The sequence below is a fragment of the Oncorhynchus gorbuscha genome, unplaced genomic scaffold (assembly GCF_021184085.1).
Source record: "Oncorhynchus gorbuscha isolate QuinsamMale2020 ecotype Even-year unplaced genomic scaffold, OgorEven_v1.0 Un_scaffold_658, whole genome shotgun sequence".
NCBI lineage: Eukaryota > Metazoa > Chordata > Actinopteri > Salmoniformes > Salmonidae > Oncorhynchus > Oncorhynchus gorbuscha.
Genome location: NW_025745756.1, coordinates 108,117 through 127,500, shown reverse-complemented (window position 1 = coordinate 127,500; position 19,384 = coordinate 108,117). Strand labels below are relative to the sequence as shown.

Sequence of the window (19,384 nt, the reverse complement as noted above, 5' to 3'; positions counted from 1 at the left end):
ACGAGTCCCCCAGACTACTACAGGAGAACGCAGTAATGTGATTAACAGTGAGGGAAAGGAGAACATGTTGAGGCGAGAAAAGAACAGAACAAAGGAAGTGAAATGATCTCGATGCCTCTTCCTCATCGGTGTTGATCTGCGCTGGCATACCTTCTTCCTCCTCAGAGGAGGTGTGGTATTAATAATCTGACTCCACCCCCCTCACTCATACCAATCATCTATTGGACTAACACTAATTATGTTTGAATGTTAAATCACAGTCAGGACGGGAAGGAAGAAGCTATGACCGTCTCATGGTAGATGCAGACAGTAACATTTTAAAAACAGAAGGTGTGATCAAATAGCCTAGAACTACACATTTAACTTCCCATAAGGCTTGGCTCAATAAATCATGTAGGCCTGTTTGTGTTTGATGGGGTAGGAGGGTTAGTAGTACACTCCTTTACCCCATCTCTGTGTGTGTGTGTGTGTGTGTGTGTGTGTGTGTGTGTGTGTGTGTGTGTGTGTGTGTGTGTGTGTGTGTGTGTGTGTGTGTGTGTGTGTGTGTGTGTGTGTGTGTGTGTGTGTGTGTGTGTGTGTGTCGACAATATCTGTGTTCGTATCCTAACCTGTTCCTGAGTCCGTTGCCGAGGCTGCCCCCCACCAGAGTCTGCAGGGAGGGCAGAGCAGAGCGGCTCAGCTGTTGTCTACTTGGCCCCCTGCGGCCCCCGGGCATGGCCAGGCACCACCTCAACACCCCCTGCTACTGCCTCTCCACCTAGACCCAGAGACCAGCACCACCTCACAGCCCGGCCCAACACAGCCAGGACACTGGAGACGGACAGAGAGAGAAAACAACGTCAGGGTCATGTTCATTAGGCACAACACGTTAGAAAACAGAGTCAAACAGGGAGGTAGAATACCATCTGAACTTGTGCACATTGCAACCCATTTTGTTATAGTGTGTGCTCTAATGAACACTACCCAGGTGCAATAAAGAACAGTCCCAATAGAGGACAGAATGTGTACACACACGTTGCAGATAGAAGTCTCCTGAAAAAAACATGCCATGAATGAGTCGCTACTCTTCTCATCGGAGAGGCACGTAGGATGATATGACGTAGGATAAACAATGTATTTCTGTCTAAACTTTCCAGAACATGGTGTCCTACTGAACGCAGCCCTGGGGAAGATGGTGAGAAGAAAAGGCCAGACTAGGTCAGAGTCAATAGGACAGAGGTGGGAGAATAGGTCCTGGGCTATAGGTTACTGGTAGGACAACATCACCATAGTCAAGCACCCAGGGTCATGCAACTTTACATAACACGACATCCTCAGACTGATCACAGACAGGCAACACACATAACACGACATCCTCAGACTGATCACAGACAGGCAACACAGAGACACACAGACAGACAAGGCATCACACACACAGCCAGACAGGCATCACACACACAGCCAGACAGGCATCACACACACAGCCAGACAAGGCATCACACACACAGCCAGAAAGGCATCACACACAGACAGAAAGGACATCACACACAGACAGGCATCACACACAGACAGACAGACAGAGACAGACAGACAGACATCATAGACAGACAGAGACAGCAGACAGACAGACAGACAGACAGACAGACAGACAGACAGACAGACAGACAGACAGACAGACAGACAGACAGACAGACAGACAGACAGACAGACAGACAGACAGACAGACAGACAGACAGACAGACAGACAGACAGACAGACAGACAGACAGACAGACAGACAGACAGACAGACAGACAGACAGACAGACAGACAGACAGACAGACAGACAGAGGCATCATTTTACATTTACATTTAAGTCATAGACAGACAGACATCTGTAGCTCAGTTGGTAGAGCATGGCGCTTGTAACGCCAGGGTAGTGGGTTCGATCCCCGGGACCACCCATACGTAGAATGTATGCACACATGGCTTTGGATAAAAGCGTCTGCTAAATGGCATATATTATTATTATTATTATTATTACAGACAGACCAGATACACAGACAAACAAAAATCACACACAGAGACAAACATCACAGACAGACGGAGACAGACAGGCATCACACACACACACAGACAGACAGGCAGACATCACACACAGAGAGACAGAGACAGGCAAACATCACAGACAGACGGAGACAGACAGGCATCACACACACAAACAGACAGACAGGCAACGCACACAGACAGGCAACACACACAGTCAGACAGGCATTGAATGCATGTACAAGCACAGTCACCAAACACACTTTACAATGGCAGCCAGGTGAGACAACAACCGTAGCTACTGTAGATGCCACAGTTATAGAACAAGAGATAAGCAAACCAGGTTATCACAATTACCTTTGTCTGTCTGTGTGTGTGTGTGTGTGTGTGTGTGTGTGTGTGTGTGTGTGTGTGTGTGTGTGTGTGTGTGTGTGTGTGTGTGTGTGTGTGTGTGTGTGTGTGTGTGTGTGTGTATATATATATAATTGAGGAGCTTCCTAGTGGCTGTACATTGGCTAATGTATAGTTTGCTGGAACAATCCACACACACAGCAATTCCATTAAGGGAGACTGAACAGAAAGGAGTTAGGGAGAGAGACAATGCCCACAACCACAACCCAAAGGTAGCTGGCTAGTCCAGTACACTACAACATTGACTACTGGAGGAGCAGGGAAGGGATGCAAAGGTGCCAGTCAACTTAGACGAGCTAGGCTGTCCTTCCATGTACTAATGTTTCTGGTGATGATAAGTGATAACGGCTTTAGAAACATCCCCTTTTTAGCCATGCTCGCATCAGATCAGAGTAGCCTATCTGCAAACATAGCTAGCTACTGTTCTCAGGCAACACTTTCTTAAGCATGACTGTACTGTATGTAGTGTTGTATCGAAACTGCAGTTTTTCAACTTTGCAAAATGCGGAAATCAGATCAGAAGGCATGCGCAATAAAGTAACGGCTTTATGACAGTTCGTGGTAAACTGCGGCTGATAGAAGCGGTTACAATATTATAGGCAACTGTTACACAAGTCTGACACTTGTATTGAGAGTGCAATATTCCCAAATGGCAGAACATCCCATTTCTAACTACTTTATAACATTCAAGATGATTAAACATTCTCATAGAAGTTGAAAAGTTGTATTTTCAAGACACGTAGCTAACGTTAGTTAACTAAAGACATATTGTACTTACTACACATTTAACTAGATATGTATAAGCAATTTGTCGCTAGCTAGTTATTTTCAGTAACATTGTCAAGCTACCTAACGAACGGTGCTAGTTTTTGTGTGTTATTGGACATGATCGAACTGTTATTTATTATTATAGAGGAGAAACGAGACAATGTACAGGATTAATCATTTCAAATGGGGGAAGTTAGCTAGCCTGGGTATATTATATTTAATATTATGCATCGTATACAAAAACAGCTAATTAGCTATTCGTGCAGGAATGAAAGAATACTCACACATTGACAGAAAGCGGATGGTTTGGACACGGATGCATCAGTCAATTGTGGGTTGACAAGCCGAGACAGGAGCGAACATTTCTCTCGTTTTAAAAGGGAATATATTCATAGGTTTTAGCGGGGACGGGGGTTGTGTGTGCTACTTATAAACACACAGGACGTTATATCGGTTTACCTCCAACAACAAACAGACGGTTAAAAACGAGTCTGTTTGCAGTGCAACAGCAGCTAGCTACAGTCACTAGCAGCACACAGAGACCGACGTGGCAAAGCGATGCCTGTTTTGCCAAAACGTCATCATTCATGCGACGTGTTCTTCAGCCACGCAGCCGCACACGAATTTGGTGACGAATATTTACACAAATTGTACAATCCTCTTGCAAAGCAGTGGCTTTTCAAGTTAACATTTTCAATACAGGGTAAATGTTAAATAAAAAAATATGCATTTAATTCCTGCTAACTTTATATTGAATAAATTAATCACAAGCGAGAATGACATCCCATGGCACACATCTTATATGGATGGCCTTTGACCCTGAATGTAATTTGACAAATCAATTCTGCCAATTTGTCTTTACCTTGCCTTGAGCTAATCTGATCCCAACACAAAGGTGATCATATATAGGTCTAAAGCAGGCATTCACTGTCTGTGTAACTTACTGGACAATGGAGGAGCTTCCTAGTGTCTGTGTGTCCTATAGGCCAGCCTGTTGGGTGTCAGTGTGTGAGTGTCATTTGTCTCCAGCATGTTTGAAATGGAAACCAGTTGGGTGAAGAAGACACCAGTACACAAATGTATCTATAAAATAACTTTATTGAAAACATTTCCTTCATTGTCCCTAAGAGGGGAGTAACTTACACCAACACCATTTTCTATCCAGAGACATCTAATAATCATAATAATAATAAATGCCATTTAGCAGACGCTTTTATCCAAATCATACAGCTGTGATCTTCACATCAAAGCCTAGTTCACCCTGAGGAGATGGTGCTGGTTTTGCTTTCTCTAATAGGATAAGTCCCCAAGCAAACTGACTTCACGTAACAGCACATCGTTTTTGCTCATTTTCCTCACATTTGAAATATCCTGAGCCATATCGATACATAACTGAATATTCACAAGTCAAGATGTCCAGACAGAGCACAACATTAAAAACTATTTACATGTACAACATGTAGAAAAGGGACCTGAGTGATCATGGAGTACAAGCCTACATAGGCTTTGGCAGAAAACAAACAGGAAACATATTTTGTTTTCTGGTTTACTTTTGACAAACAATTAAATAAGGCATATTATGTATTATTCTCATCTGTTAATGTTATGGCAATGATACAAATAAAATGATGTGTAGTACCTTCAAAAACGTTAAAGAAATTGTAAACGTTCTAGAGTATGCATCTGGAAAATCAAATCGACATGTTGAATTGCATGCCGCCAGCTATCATTTGTGCTTTCTACGTCTTTCATATGTAGTCATTCATTTCTCTCGTTTAGTCCTTTCTTTCCCCGTTAGGATAATACAAGATGGAGAGATGTAGGGCGGATGGAGGAAAACAGAGGGCGAAGGAAGGACAACATGGCCGATGACCAAAGACAATTGCTTAGCTCTGCAAAAATTGCCAAACTTCAGCTCTTTCATATGTTGTCATTCATCCCTCTCTTTCCCCATTAGAATTAGAGGTTGACCGATTAATCAGAATGGCCGATTAATTAGGGCCGATTTCAAGTTTTCATAATCGGAAATCTGTATTTTTGGGCGACGATTTTGACGATTTAAATGTATTTTTTATACCTTTATTTAACTAGTCAGTTAAGAACACATTCTTATTTTCAATGACGGCCTAGGAACAGTGGGTTAACTGCCTTGTTCAGGGGCAGAACAACAGATTGGATCCCCGAGCTGACAATCTTGCAACCCTACAGTGAACTAGTCCAACGCTCTAACCACCTGCCTCTCAGTGCACTCCACGAGGAGCCTGCCTCTTACGCGAATGCAGTAGAAGCCGAGGTAAGTTGCTAGCTAGCATTAAACTTATCTTATAAAAAACAATCAATCATAATCACTAGTTAACTACACATGGTTGATGATATTACTAGTTTATCTAGCGTGTCCTAGGTTGCATATAATTGATGCAACGCTGGGGGATGATAACAAAAGTGCATTTGCAGAAAAAAAGCACAATCGCTGGACGACTGTACCTAACCATAAACACCAATGCCCATCTTAAAATCAATACACAGAAGTATATATTTTAAAACCTGCATATTTAGCTAAAAGAAATCCAGGTTAGCAGGTAATATTAACCAGGTGAAATTGTGTCACTTCTCTTGCGTTCATTGCACGCAGAGTCAGTGTATATGCAACAGTTTGGGCAGCCTGGCTCATTGCAAACTAATTTGCCAGAATTTTACATAATTATGACATAGCATTGAAGGTTGTACAATGTAACAAGAATATTTAGACATAGGGAGGCCACCAGTTAGATAAAAATACAGAACGGTTCCGTATTTCACTGAAATAATAAACGTTTTGTTTTCAAAATTATAGTTTCCGGATTCGACCATATTAATGAACAAAGGCTCGTATTTCTGTGTGTTATGTTGTAATTAAGTCTATGATTTGATAGAGTAGTCTGACTGAGCGATGGTAGGCAGCAGCAGGCTCGTAAGCATTCATTCAAACAGCACTTTTTTTGTGCGTTTTTCCAGCAGCTCTTCGCAAGCACAGCGCTGTTTATGACTTCAAGCCTATCAGCCTAATGGCTGGTGTAACCGATGTGAAATGGCTAGCTAGTTAGCGGGGTGCACGCTAATAGCGTTTCAAACGTCACTCGCTCTGAAACTTGGAGTAGTTATTCCTCACGGCTTTTGTGGAGCGATGGGTCACGCTGCTTCGAGTGTGGCTGTTGTCGATGTGTTCCTGGTTCGAGCCCAGGTAGGGACGAGGAGAGGGACGGAAGCTATACTGTTACACTGGCAATATATAGTGCCTATTAGAACATCCAATAGTCAAAGGTATATGAAATACAAATGGTATAGAGAAATAGTCCTATAAATACTATATTAACTACAACCTAAAACCTCTTACCTGGGAATATTGAAGTCTCATGTTAAAAGGAACCACCAGCTTTCATATGTTCTCATGTTCTGAGCAAGGAACTTAAACGTTAGCTTTTTTACATGGCACATATTGCACTTTTACTTTCTTCTACAACACTTTGTTTTTTGCATTATTTAAACCAAATTGAACATGTTTCATTATTTATTCGAGGCTAAATGTATTTTTATTGATGTATTATATTAAGTTAGTGTTCATTCAGTATTGTTGTAATTGTCATTATTACAAATAAATAACTTAATTTTTTTATATTTAATTTAATGTTTTTTTTTTTTTTGATCGGCCGATTAATCAGTATCGCCTTTTTTGGTCCTCCAATAATCGGTATCAACGTTGAAAAACCATAATCGGTCGACCTCTAATTAGAATCACACAATATGAGGAGATAGAGAGGGTGGAGGAGGACATGACAGTGTGACCTGAGACAATTGCTTAGCTCTGCAAAATTGCCCAACCTCAGATCTTTCTACAGTCTCTGATTTCCCAATGCTTGAGCCTTTCAAACTACTCATCTACTGTTGAGGGCTGACTCACTGGCTGACTACTGTACTGCACACACAGCTTTTGTTTGCACAACAGATTGTCAAGATTGGGCACTTATCTGCACTGAGAGCGTTCAACCAGCAGAGGGGGCTGTTGTAATGCCATTCAGCAGAAGGAGAGGAGAGGTAGCCAGTGAGAGCCCAGATCAGATGACCACAGTGCCACTGCCAGAACTCTTGCCCTGTAGCGGGACACATTAATTAAAGGCTTCCTGAATGGAAGAAGTGACGAAACCAAGTAGTGTGCACCAGTGTGTCTTTGTGAGTGATTATTTCATATCTGCGTGATTATATGATTATGTGTAATTGAAGGCATGGATCAAATGCCATTGTTAGATGGTAAATGCTTTTGAAGGGGTTGTGTGTGTGTGTGTGTGTGTGTGTGTGTGTGTGTGTGTGTGTGTGTGTGTGTGTGTGTGTGTGTGTGTGTGTGTGTGTGTGTGTGTGTGTGTTTAGTGAGTGTGTATTCAGTGTACTAACTAAAGCAGAGTTTTAACAGAGTAACGCTCATTCCTCCTTGGTGGTTTCTGTCCCGGCTCGTATTCAGAATAGCTGGGCGGAATGTCTGAATACATCTCTCCTCCTCCTCCTCCTCCTGTGACCTCTGCCCTCTCCTCTCCTGCTGTTTTCATCCTCATCTGAACTGAACGACCCTCTGCGGGAGCGGGAGTAGTTGCTGGGAGGCGGGGCGCGACGCTGCTCCTCGAACAGGTCGTCTCTGGAGCGGGATCGAGGGACCCTGTCGCTGAGGTCGTCACGTGAACCCATTCGACCCCGCGCCCCCCGGCTCTCCCCGTCCAGAAAGTCTTCACTGTAGCTCCTCGGCATGCCACGGCTCCTTGACGGCGACGGGTAACGGCGCCCGCTGGCGTCGCTGCGGTCGTCACGGTGATTGGTGAAGCGACTCTCGCTGCGGCTGCTTCCTCTGGAGCTGGGTGGACGTGTTGTAGGAGCAAGCGGCGGCTGGCCCCCTCTCCGACCTCCTCGTCCAGGCTGCTCTACGATGGGAGGCATCTGGATGACCCCCCGGTAGTCCACAGCCCCGTCGTCCAGGCCAGAGAGCATGCTGGGAGGACCCGCTGAGAAGGGGACGTGCTGGGGCATCATGTGCTGAGGGGGAGGGGGTATCATCAGGAGCTGCTGGTGGTGGGGTTGGGGCTGCATCATGGGGCTGGTCCCATCCATGCTCCTCACCTGGCTCTCCAGGTAGTCCAGCATCTGCTTGTTGTCGGGATGTTGGTTGCCGTAGATGCTGGCAGCGTGGACACTGGGGGGCATGTTGTAGCCAGATGGGGGAGGGGGGAGGGGCATGGGGGCCATGGCGATGCTCTTCCCTGATTGGGAGCCTGATGGGACAGAGAAACCATGATAAGTGACAAATATGGATTTGTTTAAAACACATTTAGAAGATCAGAAGCATAGCTCTGCTGTGTGTGTGTAAGACTCCGTGTCCGTGTGTGTGTGTGTGTGTGTGTGTGTGTGTGTGTGTGTGTGTGTGTGTGTGTGTGTGTGTGTGTGTGTGTGTGTGTGTGTGTGTGTGTGTGTGTGTGTGTGTGTGTGTGTGGTACTAACCTCCATACAGCAGAGGGTTCATCTGTGAGGATCCGTGGCTCATGGGGCTGTAGATGGGCTGACCTCCCATCCATGGACCCATGGTCCTCTGGGCATCCTTCATCATCCTGTGCTGCATCACCGCTGGAGAGAGACACACAGAGGAAGAGGTGAGATGGAGCCTAAGTGTGTGAGAAAGAGAGAAGAGAGAGAGGCCCTTCCCAACCTTTCTCAGGACCTTTCTCAGGACAGCAGCAGGTCTGTGGGCAGCAGGGGCAGACAGAGAGGCCCTTCCCTACCTTTCTCAGGACAGCAGCAGGTCTGTGGGCAGCAGGGGCAGACAGAGAGGCCCTTCCCTACCTTTCTCAGGACAGCAGCAGGGGCAGACAGAGAGGCCCTTCCCTACCTTTCTCAGGACAGCAGCAGGTCTGTGGGCAGCAGGGGCAGACAGAGAGGCCCTTCCCTACCTTTCTCAGGACAGCAGCAGGTCTGTGGGCAGCAGGGGCAGACAGAGGCCCTTCCCTACCTTTCTCAGGACAGCAGCAGGTCTGTGGGCAGCAGGGGCAGCGGACGTAGCAGCAGCACCTCTGAGGACAACACTGGCAGCAGCAGATACAGAAGAGCAGGATGAGGAGCAGAGCTCCAATCACTATGAACAGCACCGTCAGCCAGTCTGGAGACACAGCCACAACACAGGATATCATTACATCAGATGACCAATCACTATGAACAGCACTGTCAGCCAGTCTGGAGACACAGCCACAACACAGGATATCATTACATCAGATGATACTTACTAGGTCGGGAAACAGACATGCTCTTATACCCATGTCACTTCATTTAGAGTCCATTCCCACCAGGGTCCGTATTTACAAAGTGCTTCACAGTAGGACTAGTGCTGATATAAGCTATGGCATCTCCTCCCAATGAATAAGATGACATGGAAACATAAATCTGTGATAATCGATCATTTCAATAAGCATTTTTCTGCAGTTGCCATGCTTTCCACCTGGCTACCCCTACCCCGGCCAAAAGCTCTGTACCCCCGCAGAAACTTTCCCAAGCCCCCCTCCCCACTTCTCCTTCACCCAAATCCAGACAGCTGATGTTCTGAAAGATCTGCAAAGTCTGGACAACTACAAATCAGCCGGGCTCGACAATCTGGACCCTCTTTTCTAAAATTATCCGCCAAAATTGTTGCAACCCCTATTACTAGCCTGTTCAACCTCTTTCGTATCGTCTGAGATCCCCAAAGATTGGAAAGCTGCCACGTTCATCCCCCTCTTCAAAGGGGGAGACACTCTGGACCCAAACTGTTATAGACCTATATCCATCCTGCCATGCCTTTCTCAAATCTTCGAAAGCCAAGTTAACAAACAGATCACCGACTATTTTCGAAACCCACCGTACCTTCTCCGCTATGCAATCTGTTTCAGAGCTGGTCATGGGTGCACCTCAGCCACGCTCGAGGTCCTAAACGATATCATAACCGCCATCGACAAAAGACAGTACTGTGCAGCCATCTTCATCGACCTGGCCAAGGCTTTCGACTGTCAATCATCGCATTCTTATCGGCAGACTCAATAAGCTTTGGTTTCACAAATGATTGCCTCGCCTGATTCACCAACTACTTCTCAGATAGAGCTCAGTGTGTCAAATCGGAGGGCCTGCTGTCCAGACCTCTAGGGTGCCTCAGGGTTCAATTCTTGGGCCAAGTCTTTTCTCTGTATACATCAATGCTGTCGCTCTTGCTGCTGGTGATTCTCTGATCCACCTCTACACAGACGACACCATTCTGTATACATCTACCCCTTCTTTGGACACTGTGTTAACAAACCTCCAAATGAGCTTCAATGCCATACAGCACTCTTTCCGTGGCCTCCAACTGCTTTTAAATGCTAGTAAAACTAAATGCATGCTCTCCAACTGATTGCTGCCTGCACCCACCCACCCGACTAGCATCACTACTCTGGATGGTTCTGACTTAGAATATGTGGACAACTACAAATACCTAGGTGTCTGGTTAGACTGTAAACTCTCCTTCCAGACTCACATTAAGCATCTCCAATGCAAAATTAAATCTAGAATCGGCTTCCTATTTCGCAACAAAGCATCCTTCACTCATGCTGCCAAACATACCCTTGTAAAACTGACTATCCTACCGATCCTTGACTTCAGCGATGCCATTTACAAAATAGCCTCCAACTCTACTCAGCAAACTGGATGCAGTCTATCACAGTGCCATCCGTTTTGTCAACAAAGCCTCATATACTACCCACCACTGCGACCTGAATGCCCTCGTTGGCTGGCCCTCGCTACATATTCGTCGCCTAACCCACTGGCTCCAGGTCATCTATAAGTATTTGCTAGGTAAAGCCCCACCTTTTCTCAGCTCACTGGTCACCATAGCAACACCCACCCGTAGCACGCGCTCCAGCAGGTATATTTCACTGGTCATCCCCAAAGCCAACACCTACTTTGGCATCCTTTCCTTCCAGTTTTCTGCTGCCAATGACTGGAATGAATTTCGAAAATCACTGAAGCTGGAGACTTATATCTCACTCTAACTTTAAGCATCAGCAGTCAGAGCAGCTTACCGATCGATCACTGTACCTGTACACAGCCCATCTGTAAATAGAACACCCAACTACCTCATCCCCAAGCCTTAGGAAGTGCAATCGGACCAAATTTACACTATCTTGTATAGGCATATACTTAAATCTACAAACCTCAGATTTCCCACTTCCTGGTTGGATTTCTTCTCAAGTTTTTGCCTGCCATATTAGTTCTGTTATAGTCATAGACATCATTCAAACAGTTTTAGAAACTTCAGAGTGTTTTATATCCAAATATACTAATAATATGCATATATTAGCAACTGGGCCTGAGTAGCAGGCAGTTTACTCTGGGCACCTTATTCATCCAAGCTACTCAATACTGCCCCCAGCCATAAGAAGATAAAACTTGTATGTTTGAGGAATTTTAATTATGAGATTTCTGTTGTTTGAATTTGGCGCCCTGCACTTTCACTGGCTGTTGTCAAATCGATCCCGTTAACGGGATTTCAGCCGTAAGAAGTTAACGAATCAGATGACATGGACAGGAAGGACCTCTTAACGAATCAAATGACATGGACAGGAAGGACCTCATAACGAATCAGATGACATGGACAGGAAGGACCTCTTAACGAATCAAATGACATGGACAGGAAGGACCTCTTAACGAATCAAATGACATGGACAGGAAGGACCTCTTAACAAATCAGATGACATGGACAGGAAGGACCTCTTAACAAATCAGATGACATGGACAGGAAGGACCTCTTAACAAATCAGATGACATGGACAGAAGGACCTGACATGGACAGGAAGGACCTCTTAACAAATCAGATGACATGGACAGGAAGGACCTCTTAACAAATCAGATGACATGGACAGGAAGGACCTCTTAACGAATCAGATGACATGGACAGGAAGGACCTGATCCTAGATCAGCACTCTGACTCAGAGACGCTTTATGAACACGGCCCAGGTTGTGGTCAACTTACTGTAGACCATGAGTTGGATCACGCCATCCAAGCCGCCGCTGGTGTCTCCCGTGGCTTCCACAGAACAGTAGTAAACTCCGTTGTCCCACCACATGATCTCATTGATCACCAGGTCAGCCTCTGTGGGGGAAGACAGGCCCAACAACGTCAAAACATGTCAGAGTAGCAACAAACACACATTCACACGTTGTTTCTCAATCCATTCTTCTGGGAACCTCCAGTCATTTCACATTGTTGTTGTATTCCACCACTATTTGGATTAGTTAACGCAGGTGTGACATTGTGACTGGATTAAAGTTACAAAATTCCAGTAACGTTCCTAAAAATTCCCAGGTTTTCCAGAAATGCCCAGGTTGGATGACTTCCGGTATCAGGAGGGATTGAAGCAGGGAATTTGGAATTCTCCCACCAGGATTTCTATCAAACTGGGTGATTTAGGGGAAGTTACTGGAATTTTGCAACACAAGGCTGTCTAGACTCACTGTTCTGGACGGAGATCTTGCGTTCCCGGTACTCTGTGCCCAGTATGGCCTCGTTGGAGCCTCGCTTCTGGACGATGATCCTCACCGTGCGCTGGCGGTCTGGGCAGTCATTGGCCGGGTCCTGACCCAGCTGCAGAGCATTCTGGTACGCTATAGAGGGAGATGTGTTTCATACAGAAGTGAGTGTTACTGTACATTACCAGTAATTGAATTCATATTTCAGGTTCTGGAGTGAGACAGGAAGTTTGGGCCTCACTACAAACCTGAAGAAAACACTACAGCAAACTCATCTACCCAACCACTAACAACCTTAGAACTAGCCTATATACACCGTCAAACTGTAGCCCAACCAGTTAACATGTAGCCCAACCAGTTAACATGTAGCCCAACTCCCAAACCCAGCTCCAGGCCAGTTCCCTTCACTTCCACCATAACTAACCTGGGGACTAGGGTCCATAACTAACCTGGAGACTAGGGTCCATAACTAACCTGGAGACTAGGGTCCATAACTAACCTGGGGACTAGTACAGGGTCCATAACCAACCTGGAGACTAGTACAGGGTCCATAACTAACCTGGAGACTAGGGTCCATAACTAACCTGGAGACTAGTACAGGGTCCATAACTAACCTGGGGACTAGTACAGGGTCCATAACTAACCTGGGGACTAGTACAGGGTCCATAACTAACCTGGGGACTAGTACAGGGTCCATAACTAACCTGGGGACTAGTACAGGGTCCATAACTAACCTGGGGACTCCCATAACTAACCTGGGGACTAGTACAGGGTCCATAACTAACCTGGGGACTAGTACAGGGTCCATAACTAACCTGGGGACTAGTACAGGGTCCATAACTAACCTGGGGACTAGTACAGGGTCCATAACTAACCTGGGGACTAGTACAGGGTCCATAACTAACCTGGGGACTAGTACAGGGTCCATAACCAACCTGGGGACTAGACTAGTCCATAACTAGGGTCCATAACTAACCTGGAGACTCCAGGGGGTCCATAACTAACCTGGAGACTAGTACAGGGTCCATAACTAACCTGGGGACTAGTACAGGGTCCATAACTAACCTGGAGACTAGGGGTCCATAACTGGGGACTAGGGAGACTAGGGTCCACTAACCTGGGGACTAGTACAGGGTCCATAACTAACCTGGAGACTAGGGTCCATAACTAACCTGGGGACTAGTACAGGGTCCATAACTAACCTGGAGACTAGGGTCCATAACTAACCTGGGGACTAGTACAGGGTCCATAACCAACCTGGAGACTAGGGTCCATAACTAACCTGGGGACTAGTACAGGGTCCATAACTAACCTGGAGACTAGTACAGGGTCCATAACTAACCTGGAGACTAGTACAGGGTCCATAACTAACCTGGGGACTAGTACAGGGTCCATAACTAACCTGGGGACTAGTACAGGGTCCATAACTAACCTGGGGACTAGTACAGGGTCCATAACTAACCTGGAGACTAGGGGTCCATAACTAACCTGGGGACTAGTACAGGGTCCATAACTAACCTGGAGACTAGGGTCCATAACTAACCTGGGGACTCCCATAACTAACCTGGAGACTAGGGTCCATAACTAACCTGGGGACTCCCATAACTGGAACCCATGGGGACTAGTACAGGGTCCATAACTAACCTGGTCCATAACTAACCTGGGGACTAGTACAGGGTCCATAACTAACCTGGAGACTCCAGGGGACTAGGGGTCCATAACAGGGTCCATAACTAACCTGGGGACTAGTACAGGGTCCATAACTAACCTGGAGACTAGTACAGGGTCCATAACTAACCTGGGGACTAGTACAGGGTCCATAACTAACCTGGGGACTAGTACTAGGGTCCATAACTAACCTGGGGACTAGTACAGGGTCCATAACCAACCTGGGGACTAGTACAGGGTCCATAACCAACCTGGGGACTAGGGTCCATAACTAACCTGGGGACTAGGGTCCATAACTAACCTGGAGACTAGGGTCCATAACTAACCTGGGGACTAGGACAGGGTCCATAACTAACCTGGGGACTAGTACAGGGTCCATAACTAACCTAGAGACTAGTACAGGGTCCATAACTAACCTAGAGACTAGTACAGGGTCCATAACTAACCTGGGGACTAGGACAGGGTCCATAACTAACCTAGAGACTAGGACAGGGTCCATAACTAACCTGGGGACTAGTACAGGGTCCATAACTAACCTGGGGACTAGTACAGGGTCCATAACTAACCTGGGAACTAGTACAGGGTCCATAACTAACCTGGAGACTAGTACAGGGTCCATAACTAACCTGGGGACTAGGGTCCATAACTAACCTGGAGACTAGGGTCCATAACTAACCTGGGGACTAGGGTCCATAACTAACCTGGAGACTAGGGTCCATAACTAACCTGGAGACTAGTACAGGGTCCATAACTAACCTGGAGACTAGTACAGGGTCCATAACCAACCTGGAGACTAGGGTCCATAACTAACCTGGGGACTAGTACAGTGTCCATAACCAACCTGGGGACTAGTACAGGGTCCATAACCAACCTGGGGACTAGTACAGGGTCCATAACCAACCTGGGGACTAGTACAGGGTCCATAACTAACCTGGGGACTAGTACAGGGTCCATAACTAACCTGGAGACTGGTACAGGGTCCATAACTAACCTGGAGACTAGTACAGGGTCCATAACTAACCTGGGGACTAGGACAGGGTCCATAACTAACCTGGGGACTAGGACAGGGTCCATAACTAACCTTGGGAGTAATACTCCAGGATGGGGTCCTTGCAGAAGGACTTGTATCGCCAGGTGACCTGGACATCCTGCTGGTTAGCGGAGGTGGAGTAATCACACTTCAGGATGACGGAGGCAAACAGAGCTGTACTCCTCTCTGTCTGAGGAACATTCACCTGGACGCCCTGCACCTCTGATGGGAGAGAATACATTATGTCATATATATATATATATATATATATATATATATATATTCATATACCATACTGGCCTGATATATATATATGGATATATATATATATATATATATATAGAGCTATCCTCTCTGTCTGAGGAACATTCACCTGGACACCCTGCACCTCTGATGGGAGAGAATACATTATGTCATATATATATATATATATATATATATATATAGAGCTGTACTCCTCTCTGTCTGAGGAACATTCACCTGGACACCCTGCACCTCTGATAGGAGAGAATACATGATGTCAGTGTGTATATGCAGAGTTGCAAAGAAAAAGCCATATCCCAGACTGGCCAATAAAATGGATGGGCAAAAGAACAGACACTGGACAGAGGAACTCTGCCTAGAAGGCCAGCATCCCTGAGTCGCCTCTGCACTGTTGATGTTGAGACTGGTGTTTTGTGGGTACTTTTTAATGAAGCTGCCTTGTGAGGCGTCTGTTTCTACAACTAGACACTAATGTACTTGTTATTTTGCTTAGTTGTGCGTTAACCCTATCAGTCCCAAGGCCACAGCAAAAATCAGCTTCTCATTGATCTGAACATCCAGCCCTTATATTTATTCTCACAATGAAGTATTTTAACATTGTATTTTCAGGATAACCAGGGCTACAAGTAGAACACAAAACTATTTGACAGAAGCAGTTGTATTCATGAGTTTTATTGACAAATGCCAATACAAAACATAAGGTCCACCAAAACAAAAACAAGTACAGAAATGGTTTGCTCACTGGGAAATATCCAACTAGTCAGTGACAACTGTGTGGAGTTTGTGACAGCAACTATGTGAGCTTATTACAATATTATAGACACGATGTCCTGGGGTTTCTTATGATCTATGTAGAAGAACCCCATACAGTATTAGAGACACGATGTCCTGGGGTTTCCTATGATCTATGTAGAAGAACCCCTTACAGTATTAGAGACACGATGTCCTGGGGTTTCCTATGATCTATGTAGAAGAACCCCTTACAGTATTAGATACACGATGTCCTGGGATTTCCTATGTGGAAGAACCCCTTACAGTATTATAGACACTATGACCTGGGGTTTCCTATGATCTATGTAGAAGAACCCCTTACAGTATTATAGACACTATGTCCTGGGGTTTCCTATGATCTATGTAGAAGAACCCCTTACAGTATTAGATACACGATGTCCTGGGATTTCCTATGTGGAAGAACCCCTTACAGTATTATAGACACTATGACCTGGGGTTTCCTATGATCTATGTAGAAGAACCCCTTACAGTATTATAGACACTATGTCCTGGGGTTTCCTATGATCTATGTAGAAGAACCCCTTACAGTATTATAGACACTATGTCCTGGGGTTTCCTATGATCTATGTAGAAGAACCCCTTACAGTATTATAGACACTATGTCCTGGGGTTTCCTATGATCTATGTAGAAGAACCCCTTACAGTATTATAGACACTATGTCCTGGGGTTTCCTATGATCTATGTAGAAGAACCCCTTACAGTATTATAGACACTATGTCCTGGGGTTTCCTATGATCTATGTAGAAGAACCCCTTACAGTGTTATAGACACTATGTCCTGGGGTTTCCTATGATCTATGTAGAAGAACCCCTTACAGTATTAGATACACTATGTCCTATGATCTGCTATGTGGAAGAACCTTACCTTCTAACGACTCTTCTGTAGCTTGTGAGGTCATAGACCTAAACATGTCACACGGGGGTGTCCCTGAGAGCCTCAGCTTTTCAGAGATCACTTTAAATAGTTTGTAGCTCAATCCATTCGGACTGCCCTGGTCTCACAAACAACGCTCTAGCTCAGCCCCCGTTAAAATCAGAGGAATCGTTGGTACCAAAATGCGCTGGCGTTCCGGTGGGAATCATTGGGTTAAATCATATTGAACGAGATAGAGAGAATAAAAGAATGGGGTAGAGTATGTGTACGTGTGTTGACAGAGCCCTGCTGAAGGTGGTTCAACCAGAAAAACTAGTGACTGAAAGCAAGAGACAGCCTGCCACAGGAAACAGTTTGATTCAAATAGACTCAACTTCCATTTTGATTGTAAAAAATACCTCTACAGTATCGGCCAGGTGTATTCAACTCTTACCGTACGACAGGGTTCTCCAACCCTGTTCCTGGAGACCTACCCTCCTGTACGTTTTCACTCTTAGTGTAACTAACCTGGTTCAGTTTATCAAGCAGCTAATTATTAGAATCAGGTGTGCTAGATGAAGGTTAGAGTGAAAACCTCCAGGACAGTTTCTCCCCAGGGACAGTTTTGGAGCCCTGACAAACCGCAGTGGAACTGGCTTTGAGGTCCAGAGTTGAGGGATATCGGCAATAGACCATTTACAACCTGGTTGTAGAGCATTCTGTATTATTCTGTATGTAAATTCGAGACACTCCATTTAGTATGAAATGTTAAGTTTCATATGGTATGTATTAATTTGTGGATGTCCATCACACATTTCCTATGATATGTTAAAACTTACAATTTGTATTGCATGTTACGAATTTGCAAAACGTACAATATGTTAGGAATTTGCAAAAAGTATGACATGTTACATTCTAGCTAGGTGGTTAACGTTAGACAGCTTGTTAACATTAGCTAGGCTAGGGGTTAAGGTTGAGTTTAGGAGTTAGGTTAAAGGATTAAGGCTAGTGTTAGGGGAAGGGTTAGCTAACATGCTAAGTAGATGCAAAGTAGCAAGTAGTTGAAAAGTTCCTAATTAGCTAAAATGCTGAAGTTGTCTGTGATGAACTCATAACCTTTGGGTTGCTAGAGTTAGACGTTTGCATTGTACACCCACATATCCACCCTACTTTCGTTTTTGCCTTAAGTAACAGTTTGTCTTCTGTAACCATACCAAACATAATATCACACTAAATGGAGTGTCCTGGATTTACGTACAGAATAATACATAACGCTCTGAGACCAGGTTGCCATTTAGGCTAGTCAGGTTACTCTAACTGTCGGGGTCTATGTCCTTGAATACCCTCCATAATTACAATTATTGAGATGAAATGTCAGGATAACTAACACCCATTCCATCTCTCTCTCGCTCTCTCAGCTGGAGCCAAACCAACAGGAGTTTTGCTCTAAAAAAGGTGAAATTCATTTTCAATCTACAGTATTTCATTATGAGTAGGTCTACATCTAGGTAAGGATCCGTATCTGTAACTTGATAGGACGACAGTGCGAGTCATCGTGAGAACTCATCGGTATTCTGTCCATCATGTGACCGATACCCCGGCTCGTGCCTAACTGGCTAGTCATTGGAACTTTTTGGGTTGTGGATGGATACATTAGAATAGCATACACTTTTGACGCGACTAAATGAAACGAAGCTCTAATGCAAGAACAGGACGAATTGACATTTAATGATTCAAATATACATTTCTCATTTTCATCAACAAAAACTCACGTGTCGGTAGGGAAGAGAGGACGACCGCGGCCAGTATCAACCTCCTCATCGTTGATGATTGATCCATTAAACTAATCAATATTATCTCGTCCAATTTATTATCTATTAAAAAAAAAAGACTTAAATAATCCTCCTAAACAGACTCCCCATTGTTCTGTCTTGTGTTTTGTCTTGAACACGGCTCCTTCCTTGTCCAACACCTTTCGGGAATTTGGTTTGATGGCTGCGGAGCCAGACAGTCCCCACCCCGAAACAGGTGCTGAATGTGACGTAGACAGGTGCT

At 45.0% G+C, this 19,384-nt stretch overlaps 2 protein-coding genes across 3 annotated transcripts in view; both read right to left on the bottom strand.

The window, feature by feature from the left end:
- Positions 1-3,792, bottom strand: part of tmem39a (transmembrane protein 39A) — a 31,436-nt gene extending 27,644 nt beyond the window's left edge. Inside the window, exons 1-2 of the mRNA XM_046335145.1 lie at positions 3,467-3,792; positions 609-810 (exon numbers count right to left, since the gene is read on the bottom strand). Coding sequence (XP_046191101.1) covers positions 609-715 — 107 coding nt within the window. The 5' untranslated portion in view covers positions 716-810; positions 3,467-3,792. The remainder of the gene's footprint in view (positions 1-608; positions 811-3,466) is intronic.
- A 2,949-nt stretch (positions 3,793-6,741) lies between these two features.
- LOC124019719 (immunoglobulin-like domain-containing receptor 1) lies at positions 6,742-19,348 on the bottom strand. Of its 2 annotated transcripts, XR_006835833.1 has the most exons (8): positions 19,102-19,348; positions 15,472-15,642; positions 12,708-12,857; positions 12,226-12,345; positions 9,205-9,351; positions 8,700-8,822; positions 7,580-8,473; positions 6,742-7,509 (listed from the first exon to the last, which is right to left on the bottom strand). XR_006835833.1 is itself a non-coding variant. In XM_046335133.1 (7 exons), exons 1-7 carry the CDS (start codon positions 19,166-19,168, stop codon positions 7,671-7,673), a joined length of 1,581 nt encoding a protein of 526 aa, XP_046191089.1. In that variant the 5' UTR covers positions 19,169-19,348; the 3' UTR covers positions 7,487-7,670. The 2 variants fall into 2 exon arrangements, 1 of the variants encoding a protein (XP_046191089.1); XM_046335133.1 differs by having other exon boundaries at positions 7,487-8,473.
- Positions 19,349-19,384: the final 36 nt, after the last annotated feature.